At 27.1% G+C, this 15,884-nt stretch overlaps 2 protein-coding genes across 3 annotated transcripts in view; one reads left to right on the top strand and one right to left on the bottom strand.

Annotated features, from left to right (window-relative positions):
• Nucleotides 1-15,884, top strand: part of LOC100163765 — a 281,589-nt gene that overhangs the window by 207,929 nt on the left and 57,776 nt on the right. The window lies entirely within an intron of this gene.
• On the bottom strand, nt 1,751-7,195 carry LOC100164883 (ring canal kelch homolog). 2 transcript variants are annotated; one of them, XM_016806889.2, is made up of 11 exons: nt 6,940-7,195; nt 5,631-5,807; nt 5,343-5,571; nt 5,094-5,269; nt 4,927-5,023; nt 4,582-4,735; nt 4,405-4,511; nt 4,049-4,345; nt 3,823-3,963; nt 2,086-2,341; nt 1,751-2,000 (listed from the first exon to the last, which is right to left on the bottom strand). In XM_016806889.2, the coding sequence occupies exons 2-11, from the start codon at nt 5,738-5,740 to the stop codon at nt 1,828-1,830; spliced, it is 1,740 nt and encodes a 579-aa protein (XP_016662378.1). In that variant the 5' UTR covers nt 5,741-5,807; nt 6,940-7,195; the 3' UTR covers nt 1,751-1,827. The 2 variants fall into 2 exon arrangements, with proteins under 2 accessions (XP_016662378.1, XP_008186058.1); XM_008187836.3 differs by having other exon boundaries at nt 6,936-7,195.

Consider the following 15,884-nt stretch of genomic DNA (forward strand, 5'->3'; position numbering starts at 1 on the left):
GTCAGCATTTTCAGAGAAATTATTCACTGTATAATTTTCAGTTGGAAAGCTGTGTTTTCATTTGAAAAACTGCATTTTTATCTCGACAGGACATTCCTTGAGTAGTACAACAAATTTCAACAATTTGAAAATATTGTCTTAAGACTAAATGTATATTTAAAAGTTCCAAAAACCAGAATTTGAAGAAGTTCATTATGGAAGAAAAAAAAAGCATGAGTATATTTGGCTCCCGAGCAAAAATATTTTGCTTAGGAATACAGAATCAAAAATGTATTTTAGGTTTCCTCTATGATTAAAAAAAATAATATCTGATAACAATAAAAAATAGTAAAAATATGTTTTAAAACGTTAATAGTTATTGAAATAACAATAAATAATCTTTACATTTAATGGATCTCCTGATATATAATTTATTATTGTTATAAACCTTACACTTTTGTGTAAGACAGTGTGAATAGGTACATGGTATACCGTATACCAAAATAGTTATAGGCAACATAGTTTAAAATGTATCAAGGGTTTTGAAAATATCAATGTGTATATAAAATATAATATCAACAGTGGTGGCGCAAAATTGTGAAGGCAATGAAACATATTATTTTCTAATTTAAATATTTTCACCACCACCTTTCGTTGGATCAAAATATTTAGCAGGGGCCATTAATAATTATTAATTATAATATTTGGCATGATATTTATGTTGATGTCTTATGTTTATACACCCACGCACCCATTTCAGACATGAAGTTAATGCTTCAAATAATCCTATATCCTGCCGCCACTGATAATACATGTTACAAAAGTTTCAAGTACCCAAGAACAATATTTTGAAATTACTATAAAGTAAATAAAAACGTTTTACTTTGTTAAAATATTGAATTCTAATTACACTATCAAAAATTGTCTCTGATTGTGCCTAAGTATTTTATGATATTAAATTATTTATAATTTTTATTTAATAACAAATATATTGGTTTGTAGCTTAACTTGTACCTCTACTAATTTTAAAGTAAAGTCTAGAGCACCAAACAAATATATTGCATTAACTAATTGTTTTTCACGGATTTTATTTCCGTTTATAATTTCTATATAATCAATATTCATACCATGAAAAATTAGATAGGTATCATCACAGTATTTTAATACGCATCCTCCGCCCTTTACTTCGCATATATCGTAGTTCTCCACTTCTTATTGACTGTCAATCATATACATACCATACATATATAACATAGAACAGAATCAATCAATGAGAAGTGAAGAACTACGATATAGGCTGGTGGTAAAGGAGATACGTATCTACTGCGCAAAACTAGTACAAATGTGATGATACCTATCTAATTTGTCATGATTCATACAATATGAATTTACAATTTAAATCAAAACATACTAGTCAAATATAACAGAATTATTAATTAAACATATACTTAAATATTATACAATACAAAAACAATAAATCTTTCTGAAGTATTTCTGGATGATAGTTAGTAAGTTATACGATATAATAAAATGTGTATAAATAATTTAAATGAGTGATCAACAAATTGTACCAACATGTTGACTGGGATCTTGAAAACAGAGAAAAAATAACAAGTATATTGTGTTTTACACTTTTCTACATAAAAAAATATACTACCTATTTCATACATTTTAAACTTTGTTTATTTGATTTATATTCAGTTTATATTGTACAATTACCTTTTAATAAAACATTAAAAAAATAGTCAAATATATAGACAAAAAAATGTATTATGATACATATCTATAAAAAAATATACAAACATAGTTATAACTACAGAAAAAAAAAATCATGAATTTTTACAGATTTTAAAAATGAGCTGGCCTTTCAATAACTAATGCTAGACGTCGTGGTACATTCATTGATGCTTCAAGCATGGACCAGGTATTAGTGTTGGGGTTGTACACTTCTACAGAATTATGAACATCTAAAAAGTTCCATCCACCAACGACATACAATAAACCATCTAATGCCACTACACCTATAATACAATTTTAACTTGGATTAAATACATTTACCAAAATCTGTTTTATAAAATAATTTTGAACTATTCTATGATAATTTACCTGCATTTTGTCGAGGTAATCTCATGTCTGCAATAGTCGTCCAAACTCCTGTAGCTGGACTGTATGCTTCAACACTTTTCAGAGCTCCAAATCTATTTCCACCACCTACAGCATACAACACACCATCTAAAACTCCTACACCAACGTCATTTCGACACACATGCATTTCTGCGAGCGGTATCCATGTATCAAGACTGGGATGATAACATTCAACAGAGTTTAACCTCTGGCTTGTTGAATAATCATAACCTCCGACCTACAAAATTAATTAAAACAATTAGTAGCGGAATAAAAATCTATTGCCAAGAAAAAAAAAACTTGGAATTCAATATTATTACATAGCATTTTTCAATAATCGTGATTGAATAGATTATTTATGAATTGTTTAAATAATAAGTATATTATTTTTTTTTATTAAAAACCTATATTTATTAGTCATGTAATATAATTAATATATATTAAACCAGGGCTTTGCACCGGAATCATTTTTTCCGGTTTCGGATTTGGGGTGTTGAAAGAAAAATGGGGTTATTGAATTCGGGTGTTACGGGTTAATACACTTTTCTGGTTACGGTTAAATGCAAATTTATTCGGGTTAATTATGGTTAATTCAGTTGTTAAAAAAAACACATGTTGTATATCAATTAACATGAGATTTTCAATGCAAATTTGATATATTAATCTGATTTAATATTTAAAGTAAACAAAATGGAAAAAATTAAATTAAATATTAATATTTAATAGTTATTAGTTTATTACTTATTACTTAGTACTTACTTACTCAGTTCTTTTTCAACAAAAGAAAGTTCTCGCATATTACATATTTTAATTTTTAACTAAACGTATTTTTGTTATATTTATTTTTGATTGAGAATGTTAGACAATACAATTACTATCGTCTATTATTGAATATTGTGAAATAAAATAAAACAATTATCTAGCATCAGTCTTTTTTAAATATTTAATTAATTACTTTAAAGGTTAAAAAAAAAAAATGTAGTTATCCGTTACACACTCACACTACTATCATCTTATCTTCTTAGTCGCGTTAGTTGCAAAAAATACATACAAATTGATATGCCACTTAATTTTCAATAATTCAGGTTTCCGGCAAACCCGAATGGAAATTTGGGTTTCGGGTTATTTCAGGTGTTCATTTTTTTCAATCGGTTTTGTATATACGGGTTTTGGGTTATGATATTTATTTGGGTTCATTCGGGTTTTGGGTTTCGGGTTACGTTTGGGTGCAAAGCCCTGTATCAAATTAAATATTGTATAATTCAACAATTGTTAGAGATATAAAAATCAATCTTGATTAACTAATAAATTATCATTATTTAATCAAAATTAAACAATATTAAGCTATAAATTATAAGGTCGAAAATATACATAGAACAAAACTTAATTTACTTTTATAATATTATATTAATAACAAATAACATAAATCAAATTATTTTTATTAATATGTTATGAAATCTAGTTTTGTTATTCCCTATATTATAGGAGTATTTATTAAAAAAAATCAAATTTTGATGTTATGATTGAATCTTTGAATTGTGTATTTAAACAAATATTTATAATACTAGTATAATATCAATGTTAAATTAAATTTTTATTTTATCAAAATATATTGTTTTAGAGATATATTCCATTATTATTTCTTGGAGGAATTTATTTACAATTTATTATAACAAATGTAATAATAATTTAAAATAATAAAATAAAATATTAGAATACCGCATATAAAAGATTATTCAGTACTCCGACCCCAAAATCAGCTCTCCTTGTACACATACTAGATACCATATGCTGTTCTTGAGTACTGCAGTCAAAAAGTTCTGCACTATTCAAAGTATTAGCACCATCGTATCCGCCAACCTTGAATTAATTATATAATTTAAAAGTTCCTAATTTATAATAGAAATAACAAAACAAATGTAGATTATAATTCAACATAACTTACAGCATAAAGACAATTATTTATCACGCCAACTCCTAATTTACTTCTTTTAACCAACATGTCAACGGATGATTCCCAACAGGGTAGTTCTGATGATAAATCAAGCACATTAACAGTCTGGACAGGTAATCCACAACTATGACCTCCCATAGCAAACACAAAATTATTTTTTAATACAGCTAGACCAGCTTTAACACGGCAAAGAGTCATTTCTGGTCCAAACTGCCATTGCTTGATTTTTGGATCGTACCATTCTGTACGATTTTCAAAATGCCCAGATCCACTAACCACTAAAATAACCTATTAAAATTAAATAGATAAAATATTTGAAAGAGAAATGCATTATAACGGAACCATACTTTATCTCCAAGCCTAGGTTTAGTACGTATATTTTTTGGAGTTGAGCCGATAAGCTGATCTGACCCAAGTGAATGAAAATTTAATGCCTCCATAATATAATCTTTACCTTAAAAAATTATAAAATATAAAATAGTTCACATTTTCACAATAAAATCATATTTTAAGAAAAAACTTACAAAGACCATTATTTAGAAGAGGTTCCTCAATTACTTTTGTTAATATGTAATTTTTCGATAGTAATGGCAATCGCACATGTTCCATTAATTGGGGTAACATACATTGTCTAGAATCCAATTCATGTGTTACCCAACGAATAACACATTCAAATACCTACAAAAATAAATATACTTATAAATATGTAATGAATATTGTCCTTTTCTTAGCTTAAATTGTGTTATAACAAACATATAGAAAATATTTAAATTTTATTATTTTGCCCTTTTTTTTCCTATTAATAAAGTAACTTTATTTTACATTCCCCTATAACATTTTTTAGGAAAAATCAATTTTAGTTTGCTTACCTTTTCTTCATATGGAACTGCAAGTTCATCACTGGAGATCAACTTAACTACTTGATCAGATGATAAGGAGAGGAATTCGTCACCCTCAATAACATCTCTAAGAATCAAATTCATAACAATAAATATAATTTTTTTATAAAATCATAACAACAAATAATAGTCCGTACAAAAAATGTTGTTTAATATACAATTCTGAACTTGTTAATAATTGTGGACAGCTGTGTAAATCTGCTAACGCCTTTACACCAAGACAATTTGTAAAGTGCAGTTGTGTCTGTAAAAAACCACAGCATGCCTCCTTTATTTCTTGTAATTGCAAGAGATTTGCCGCTGGTAATAAATTCTAGAGAAATCAACAATAAATAATTTAAATAATTGCATTGTCTAAAACAAAATCAAACTTTATCTATTATTACCTGTACATTATTCTCGGTGACCATGATTTTCCCAGAATAAATAAAATCTACTAATAGTTGTAAGGTGATAGAATCTAATTCTCTTATAACTACAAGATCTTTATTCTTTTCTGCAAAATGTGTGAACATTGCTTGGAAATATTGACTAGCAGATGCTAAAACCACTTTGTGTCCAAATATTATTGTACCGTCATCCGTTTCCAGTTTAATATCACAAAGAACCTCATGTCTAGAAACAAACATTTGTCACTAGTGTTTATCTGACAGTTTAATTCACCTCCTACTTACTGGCGTAAGGATTGTAATACTTGAAACATTTCGGCATAAGACCTTTTTGTATACTCAAATTTTGCTGGTTCACAACTAGTGGATATCGGTATTTCTTGTAGACCTTGCATTGTAAATTATATATTTATTAAGTCCAGGGGCTTTGAGCTCTTAACACAACAACAGTATTCCAATATGCTATTAAAAGGACATACAAATATTAAAATGATACATATAAAAAAAAAAATTAATAACGACAAAATAATTAATCAAACACGAATGGATTATGAAATCTTATGATATGTTGTTCTTAACACACACTGTATTATTTTTAGAAGTTTAAATACTATTAATATTTAGTTGAATCAATATAGTTATATTTAATTTCTTACATTTATTGTTATTTGTTGTTTTAGTTTAAAATTATTGACAACAATGATATTAAAATTAATATGATTATGCCAAAACAACCGTATATTGACAGAAAAAAATTTATTTATATTTTATTTAGGATGATTAATCACAAAACATAAATAATAAAATATGTAGTTATTATTTTTTTTTAATTACACTCAGGTGAGTACCTACTGAATGTTCAAATACCTGGAGAATTGATATATTTTGACTTCTGAAGCATGTTTGTTGCCAACATAATATATATATATAATACCATTATCAGTTTACACAAAGATATAGAACACTAACATGGACAATTTTACTGTTATTTTTTATGTTAAAATGAATTTAATTATTTTGTTATAAGTCAAATTTAAAGGTAACAGCTATTACTACCCAAGGAACAGAGCTTCCGCTGTACTTATTTTGCAGTATTTTTTTTAAAAAAGGCATGTATAAGTATTTTGTTCATGCAAAAATTACTATTTTAAAACGATTATTAATTTATGATAAATTATATTATATTTCATCAGTAAGATGGAAAAAAGACATCGAGTACAACTTTTAATTAAATTATTTTTAGTTTCAACAAGTTAACGCGACTAGCGATACAAAGCACTGATTAGGATTCAGAACCGAACAGCGAGGAAGCACTTGTGCCACTTACGTACTGCATAGAAAATAGAAATACCTATAATAATAACACAGTAGTATTATTATTTTTTTAGTAGGTTCAGTCGTAAGTACTAAGCAGTAAGTTGTAAGTACCTACCTAGTTCGGTTAATATCAAAAAGTATAAAATAGGTATATCATTTTCAATAATGTACAATATAATTAAACATACCTACACCTATGCGATGTAATGTAAACTATGATAATATTGCAAATACCTACCTATTATAAATGTATCAACGTTTTAATAAACTTACTTACAATTTGAAGTTTCTTGATTATAAAAACTAAATTCATGCGCAAACTTGTTAGTGTCAAATGACTATAATTTATTGTATACAGTCATACACTAATCTACGACTATATTATTATAGTTATTTTCACAAGATCAATTAATAATAACTGTATTACAATAGTTAACGGTTATGGAGAGACATTCGAGTCCGTCCTTCACAGAATATAATAATAATTAATAAATTTGGCGTTGTGTTTAGTGCGAGACGCTGACCATGTGCGAGTTTGTTATCATATTATTATACTTATCACAGATAACGATAATCGCGGATATTATTATCATATTACTCTATGGCTATTCTGTGATAGGAACTATTTCAAAACATGGTCATCTTTAAGCTAAGTGGGTACCGCGGCTCCGTAGTTGTAATGCCGTCAATCAAATAATATAATAGATTATTATCATTACCGGACATAATTTGTTCATTGTATATTAATTTTTACCTGTTATTGTTTTAGTTGTTTATCGATAAATAGATAAACTTAAAGACCGAGTTTAACAATTTGTTGATTATACAATATTATTACTTGTTTTGTACTACCTATTAGGCACCTACAATGTTCAAATGTTTAATTTTAAAATTAAAAATATTTGCTTTTTTAAACAAATTTATGTTTATATTATAATAATATGCCTATTACCTACCTATTATAAACAAATTGATTGTTATAATAATTAATAAAAGTAAAATATCATGAAATAAGTAAGACTTGTACTCACTATGATTGAGTGTTAGGTATTCGTATTAAAAATTTAATTTTGATAAAATGCTTGTGTTATATGTGCATGGCTGTTACGTCACTAAGAAAAAGTAATTCGACAATTTGGATTAGAATTAAAGTAGATAACGTATCTCCATACTTAAGATTAAAATTGTATTTATAATTGGGTAGGTACCTAAATTAAATTTAAGGCCTAAATTAATACATTTCCTATAAATTAAGAGTATGACATACAGTTCCTACTTCCTACGCATTAACCCTAGAGCACACGCTTCACGGTCAAAAAAACCGGGCTTTTCGAATTTTGTTCATTGTTTCAAAAATACGAAATATTAACCTAACCTAATCTGGGTACCTTCTAGCTAAATGATAAACTAACATTAATTAATACAACTCCTAACTGTATACGATCTGATGTCAGTAATATAGAAGTGTTCAAAGTTCATTACCAGACGTTACGTATTAATATACGGTCAAAAAGACCGTGTGCGTGATCGTAAAAAATCAATTATGTGTTATTTTTAAACTGTGTTTCTAATAATTGTTAAACGAAATTGATAGTTATTATATTTTTATTGCGACTTGTTAGTTGACTATGATTTACGCCATACTGTGTGTGACAAAAAGACCGTATTCTCGTGAATATTTTAAATGCGTGTATTAGCTATTTTAAAACACTGCTGTTTAAATAATGTGCTGTTGCCTGTTATTAGTGTTATGATTGTCATAAATTACCGTCATAACTGTATGGTAAGTACCTGTATTTATACCTAACCTTTGAAATTATACATTTAAAATGATATTCAAAATTTTTAAATATTTTGATGTTTAATTTTAAATGAAATATTTCATACTTCAAATACTAGCTGTTATAGATTTTATATTAGATTTAATTGACCTATATGTATATTATCAAATGTTTAGATAAGAATATTATACGCGCTTAGGCGATATTTTAATTTTCAAGCGAAATGTAGACATTTTTAATCCGCAATAATTCACATACCTACCCGTGATGTATAAGTTACATCTGTTGTAGCTGTTAAAGTACCTATTTTTAACTTGTTTACCTAAAGCTGTACACAGAGCCGTGTTAAGGGGGGGGGGGCAAAGGGGGCAATAGTTTTGTAAAAGTAAGGGGGCGCCTTTATTTGCGCTTAATATGCTACCGATGTCCCCGAAAACCAAATATGTTATAGTTTTATAATTATATATATTTTTGTATTTTAAGGTCTATTTTAGAATCATGTATAATATTATAATAATATGGTACAGTCTGTGCCAAATAGATTGGCCTGGCGACGGCAGATGATAAAGAAAAACCCATTTATCCGTATTTAGATATATTACCGATTAAAACTAAATATTTTTAAATTAATATTAGTGATATTATTAGTATAATATACTTATTTACTATAATATTACGTTTTATTTTCAAGCAATATAATATTAATATTATAATCATCGTCAGGCGATATTGTTATTGGACTTTTTTACATTTAGAAGACATAAAACACACTGAGCTTAAATTAAGAGTTGAAAAGTTAGTAAATATATATGAAGATGACTTAGAAATTGAATTTGTTGAAGAATTAATACGGTTTAAACAAATGGTTTCATGTATGCCACTTTGTGGGGTCAAAAGTAAAAATTTCCCAATAGGTTTCAAAAGTGACGCGAAAAACAAAAGGAAAATTAAGGAAAAACAGGAATTTTTAAGCAAAATCTGTTTTCGAGAAAATGGATTTTGGTTTTTGGTACAACTCTAAAACAATTGAGGTAGGTATATGAAATTTTGACTTATTTGACTATTTATAAAATATAAAGTAATTATTTTACTCGGCACAAATTGTATAGCAATTTAATAAGTAATTAATAATTATATTATCTGCATAATAATAATAGGTATTTATAAATTATTCATTCATATGAACTTACAATTGAGGTCCTATAATTATTATTGGTGTCTATTTTAAATACCTATTTATATAATATATTATACAGTATGTCCCAGAAGTCCCGTATCACCCTTAGTATCTCCGTGGAAAATCAATATATTTAAATGCAATTTTTTTACAGTAATATGTAAATTATAGTAATATGGAAATTCTGATTGAATAACATAATATTCGATTTTTTTTTCAAAAATTCAAAAATTATCAAAAATTTTTTTTAGGAAAATAAATTTATTAAATTTCCAAGATAGCCATTTTGTTGAACATATTTTTTAAAACAGTTCAAAAAAAAAAAAATATTAAAATTTAATGAAAATCGCCCAAGTTAGGGCTAATTATTATTGTGAATTTCTAAGAATAATAGTTATGTTACCTATGCATACGGCATTAGCAAAATACGGTTCGCATGTTCATTATTACAATGACACTGATTTTTCGGCTAAAATTAAAAATAAGAATTTTGACAAAATTTATCAAATTTAAAATGTAGTAATTATTTTGTAGTTAAAAATGTATAAAATGTTCAACTTTTATAGCTAAAGATTTAAAATTTAAAACAAGGTTCCACGTGAATAGGTTATACCTATATAAATTACTTTAGTCACTTTAATATCATCATAGTAGGCTGACCGACCGTTTTCACTCAGAATTGTTTTTCTTATACAATGCTATTATATCACTGAATTCAAATTTAACACCATCCATTACAGTGACCCACTGTAACCTACTGTACAGCAGAGCGACATCCACTTACCCACCTTTTTATATATTAATTATGTTAATTGTTAATGATTAAATTGCTATCAATATTTGTAATTAAAATAAATTAATAATTATATAATATATTAAATATTGTATATTATATGTTAGTTAGTTTACGTGGTGTGTGGTAATATGTAGATTTATTTAATAAGAAAACGATTGGTAGTTAAATTGTAGGGAAGGGGCGCGAAAAAATGTTGCTCCGGGGCGCTGAATTGCTTGACACGGCTCTGGCTATACAAAAGTGAAAAGTTAAAACCACCTCTGCGTAATAGATAGGTATGTTGAAAATATGTGAACATGCATATTGTTATTAAAATCTTGTTATGCATACATAAATTAAAATTTAAGAGTACGCTATACTCTTGTTTTTGTTGTCTCTGTCTCAAACACGTGCAACATATATTATATTTATATTATCTAATTTTCGTTCTCTATAGTTTCAGTAATAATGTGCTGTTAATTGTTATAGATTTTATATTAGATTTATTTGACCTATTATTATCAAATTTTCAAGCAAGAACATTATCTGCGCTTAAACGATATTTTAATTTTCAAGCGAGACAACCTAACATTTTTAATTTGCATTATTTCACATACCTGTGATGTATTCTTGACCCGACGTCGAATCAGCAATAAATGAATAAGATAACGTGTGTTTACGTATATAAATATATTTTATCGGCAGAACAATACTGGTTATTGGTTTAGGTATCACTTTTGAGTTAGTTAGAAAATAAATATAAATATATTGATCCTAAGACAATAGGCAATTATATTATAAATGTAACATAAACGTAATGATCATATTATTAAAAAGTAGAGTAGTGAGCACTCGCAACTAAACGAGTCTTGTACAGTTGTACCTAGTGATCTCACTTCCCTAGAACGGACTGTCTCTGGTCGGACCCAACACCCGGTTTTAGAGAGGGGAAATAATCCGCTGATCTGGCAGATTTCGACTGACAGTTGTCACTTACGCCAGTGTTCCCATGGTTAAATAATATGTGCCCTTATTGTTTATATAGTGAAAATACAGTAGGCAGTATTGTATTACGATTATCAGGAAAGGAATTTAACTATAACCCGCGGCTACTACAAACATATATTATCTTGTTTGAGAATTTCAATACCGAACTAGTTGCAGACGCTTAAACACAGATAATGTTCTTACCTAAAAGTTTGAAGAAGATAAATTTCCCTCTAATATCAAAAAAATTAAACAGCACATTATTGAAACCAGTGAACGAAAATTTGCCATGTCATACGTTTGTAAGACGGAGACCAAGAGAGAGTAAACGCAAGAGTAGCATTAATAGCTCCTCTTAAAAATAAAATAAACGGTACAATAATATTGGTTTTTTTTAAAAATATATTGGTTGTATTTGTTTTTATATGGTTTAGGTATCAATTACATGGTTAGTTGCTCAAATTTAAAACCACTCATATAATACAATTGTATACCATGTCTGATTACGTCTATATATATTAGCCATTATACCTACATAATAATATAATAGCCAATTGAGTATATTATATTATATTATTAGGTACATTTTAAAAACTGATCTGGTATTTTATGGGAATAGTATAACCTAGTATTTCCAATAGTTCCATTGCAATTGTTTTAATTTAAACAAAGTTTAAAAAGTAATTTAGAAATTAATAATATAGTATTATTTATTTTAATTGTTCTTTATTATTATTAGGTGCCATATTTTGAAAAATGTATACTGCTTGCACGCTATGTAATATAATATTAGAGTGTATAATTACAAAAATACTGTGTGATAAATTAATTTACTTTACTAAACTACAGAATAAAGCGTCTATAGCTCGTTCAACAAAATGTATTTTTTATGAAGACATTGCGTATCGACCCCACCCGCCACCCTGCAGAACCCAACCATTATCTGGTATGTTATAAATAATAATTTGAATCAAACTATCTTTGACCTTGTATCATTTTTCATATCGTTGGAATGAAATAGAATTTATAAATTCCATAAATGTTTGTTTTATAAAATATGATAGGTATAGGTAATAATATGTAGGTAATTAATAGTTATCATTTCCACATTTTCATATTAGGTACCTACGTTCATTTATAGATAACAAGTTATAGCATGATATACAAAATTAAGTGTTTATATTATTTAGTTACACTCGAACTTGGGAACAATATATTTTTAGTACGATTAGGTATCTAAATTATTTACTCAACAAATTTATTATTTTACTGTTATCATTCCGAGGTTCCAAATTGAAATTGTAATACTTTTCAATTGTATAAAATACTATAGGCTATAGCTGCATTAATATATTCAAAATATTTAAAAAAGAAATATAATTCATAGTCCATTATATACGTAATTAATGTGCCGTTTTAGTGTTTTGTTTTAAATCTATATTGTGTAACGCATATAATTTGATTTCATAATGTTATATATGTATCAGAAGTCAAATCATATTACGTACATTATATAAAACTCGTGATAAAAGTTTTTTGTCACGCCTGCACCGAAAGTTTGGTTTTCGACCATGGTTGAAGCGTTCGAAAGCAACCTTTTTCCGTCCAGCGGGCGGAAAAGAGGAAATCCCCAAAAGTGCCAGCCACCCGTCGAATATCCCCTGCACAACCAGAAACTAAAATGTATACCTACTACGGTCCTTGCAAAACATAAACTTTTGGTTACATCTTAAATTATAGTATAACCCCCTTGCATGACGCATAAACATTTAAACATATTTTGTAGAATAGTCTATAATTGTTGCATAGATCCCTGCATAACCTTTTCCATGAACGCAGGGGCGTGAAAAAAATAGTATGTGTGGCTCGCGCGGGAAGGCCATTTCCCGCCCTTGCCACACAATATACTATTTCTCATAAGTAATGTAGGTATATTTATAGAAATTTTTTTTTATGTAGATTATAAAATGTAGGTTCATATTATATATGTTTTTTATGTAATTAGGTATCAAACAAAGTAAAATTCAAATAATTTTAAAAAAGAATAGTATCTACATCAGGGACTGGAACCGTACCGAAAAGAACCGGTTTTGGAACCGGAACCCTTTGCATATTGGGAACCGGAACCGGACCGGAACCCTTAAATACATTTTTTTAGGAACCGAAACCGAAACCTAAATTTTGATGTAGAGGTTTTTACGGTTTTTTTTCGGTTTTTTTCGGTTCTAAAATCCAATAGAATATATTTTATCTATGGTGTAAATTAGTAATAACTAATTATTAGTAATAATAAATAATTATAGAAAATGTAGACCTATACAAGTTTATCAATGCTAAGAAATAAGAATATTATTATGTGTGCAAGTACAACAGAATTGTCATAAAAGAAATACCAAAAATCCAAATTCTAATTTCCATTTAATCGATATCAATATTATTATTGAATCGCAATTCGCAATAGCTGATGTATAATTTCTAAAAATAATAGTAATTTGGACGTTTATAAGTGATTCAGAATTCAGAGTAAGTTATCATAATATAAATTATAAATTAAAATTTTATTGTTACCTTACTAATATGCCTGCATTGATAATATTAAATACCTAAACGTAATGCGGGTATCGTTAACTCTTTTATCTATACTATGCTCTGTACGACAAATCTACTAAACTGTTCTTCCCTTCTTCATTAGCGCGGTATATATTGTTTGAATTTATATTTTTATATATAAGTTATAAATTATTATATCAAACTGAAACATGGGTTACCCAAGTTCAAATTTCATTCTTATTTGTTTTTTTAAATAATAATTTTTTATTTATTTTAAATATTGAAATGTATTTATTTATTTTAATTTATAATTTTATAATAATTCATTTTTTTATAATATTACCTAAATTCTTAAATAGTTACACTTAATTACAAATACCTGTCACTAAAAAGAGGTTATTAATATTATGTTCATTTTTTTACATAGTACTTGATTAATAAAAAAAAAAAGTCAAACAATAAGGGTTAAAACCGGTATTAACCGAAACCGAAACCGAAATTTGATATTTTTGAAAACCGAAACCATAACCGAAACCAAAATTTTCGGTTTTTGAGAACCGAAACCTAAACCCAAACCGATAAAATCATAAAGGTTCCAGTCCCTGATCTACATACCTACTATTATAAAAATAAATATCGGATAATATTTTAGCGGATTTTTTCTTGATAGAATATTATTGCACGCTTTTTACCTGAAAATAATAATTGAAGTATTCGTCACTGCAGTGGTTATTAATCATAAGGCAATTGATTAATGTAATGACAAAATAATTACATAAATAATTTGTTACTGTTGAAATTACACTGAATTTATTAAAACCAAACGTCCAAATTAAATAACTGAAAATAGATTCGGGACAAATTTACTACATTACACTTATTAGTTATTACTAGCTTCTGCATAATAACTGTGCGCCCGTGAGAACAGTCGGTAACTTTCTTCTGGAATCTGCTGAAACAGCGTTCTTTTTTATAAATAATTTTAAAATCAAGTATATATAATGTGTAATTATATGTAATTTCGTCCAAATTTGTACTTAAAATGACTATAAAAATAAACTGTGTAAATGTATTTTTTAGATTTTTTGGTAACAGAATTAATTACTTACGTGGAATCTTGTTTTAAATTTTCAATTCTTAGATACAAAAATTGAACATTTTATAAATTTTTAACTACAAAATAATTTTTAAAATTAAAATTTAATAAATTTTATCAAAATTTGGTCTTTAAATGCTTATAAAAAAAAATTGTGCCTATGTATTTTTTATATTTTTCAACTGATATTGTAACAATATATCAGGAGCTTTGTATTAAATTTATACACTTTTTGGCCCAACAGATAAAACTTTATTGATATTTATAGAAAAAAAACTAAAAAAATTGAAAACTTACAATATCCGTAAACAGCTCAAAAAGAGACAAATTATTTTCAAAAATGTATCGTATATATAAAATCCTAATATAAACATTCAGTGAAATTTTCAAGTTTCTACAGTCATTCGTTTTTTAATTACAAAAAATAAGAAAATCGTTACGTAAGAAATCGAGTGAATACCAAATGTTGTAAAAATATGAATTTCAAACGCTCATAAAAATTTAATTTGAGTTTCTTATAGACATTTTTTTTTTGATAAAGGTAGAATATCCTTTTAGGAATCTTGTATTACATTTTAAAATCGAATTATAAACTCAAAATAATTAGGTAATTTACGTGCTTTTTCCATATTTTGTTAATTTTAGATTCTGAGTGGAACGATGAATATATTGATTTTACAATGATGTGTGTTTTTTTATTTTTTTATTTTTTTTGTGTCTGTGTACACGATAAGTAGTCGAAATAATGCTACGATTTTCAACTTCATTATCTTGTTCAGAAAGTGAATATCGTTGGTGCATTGGGGAGGTCAAAAATTTAAATTTCCCAGTGGTTTCAAAAACGCCGGAAAAACAA

This window comes from Acyrthosiphon pisum, chromosome A2 (assembly GCF_005508785.2).
Source record: "Acyrthosiphon pisum isolate AL4f chromosome A2, pea_aphid_22Mar2018_4r6ur, whole genome shotgun sequence".
Classification (NCBI taxonomy): Eukaryota; Metazoa; Arthropoda; class Insecta; order Hemiptera; family Aphididae; genus Acyrthosiphon; species Acyrthosiphon pisum.

Bases quoted from the DNA above. Each gene is read 5' to 3' on its own strand.
- LOC100164883 (XM_016806889.2), bottom strand. From the start codon at position 5,740: ATGCAAGGTCTACAAGAAATACCGATATCCACTAGTTGTGAACCAGCA. The intron at 2,342-3,822 runs GTATTCTAATAT...TTAATTTTGTAG, and splicing joins TGAATAATCTTTTATATGCG to GTCGGAGGTTATGATTATTC. The intron at 2,001-2,085 runs GTAAATTATCAT...ATTGTATTATAG, and splicing joins ATTACCTCGACAAAATGCAG to GTGTAGTGGCATTAGATGGT.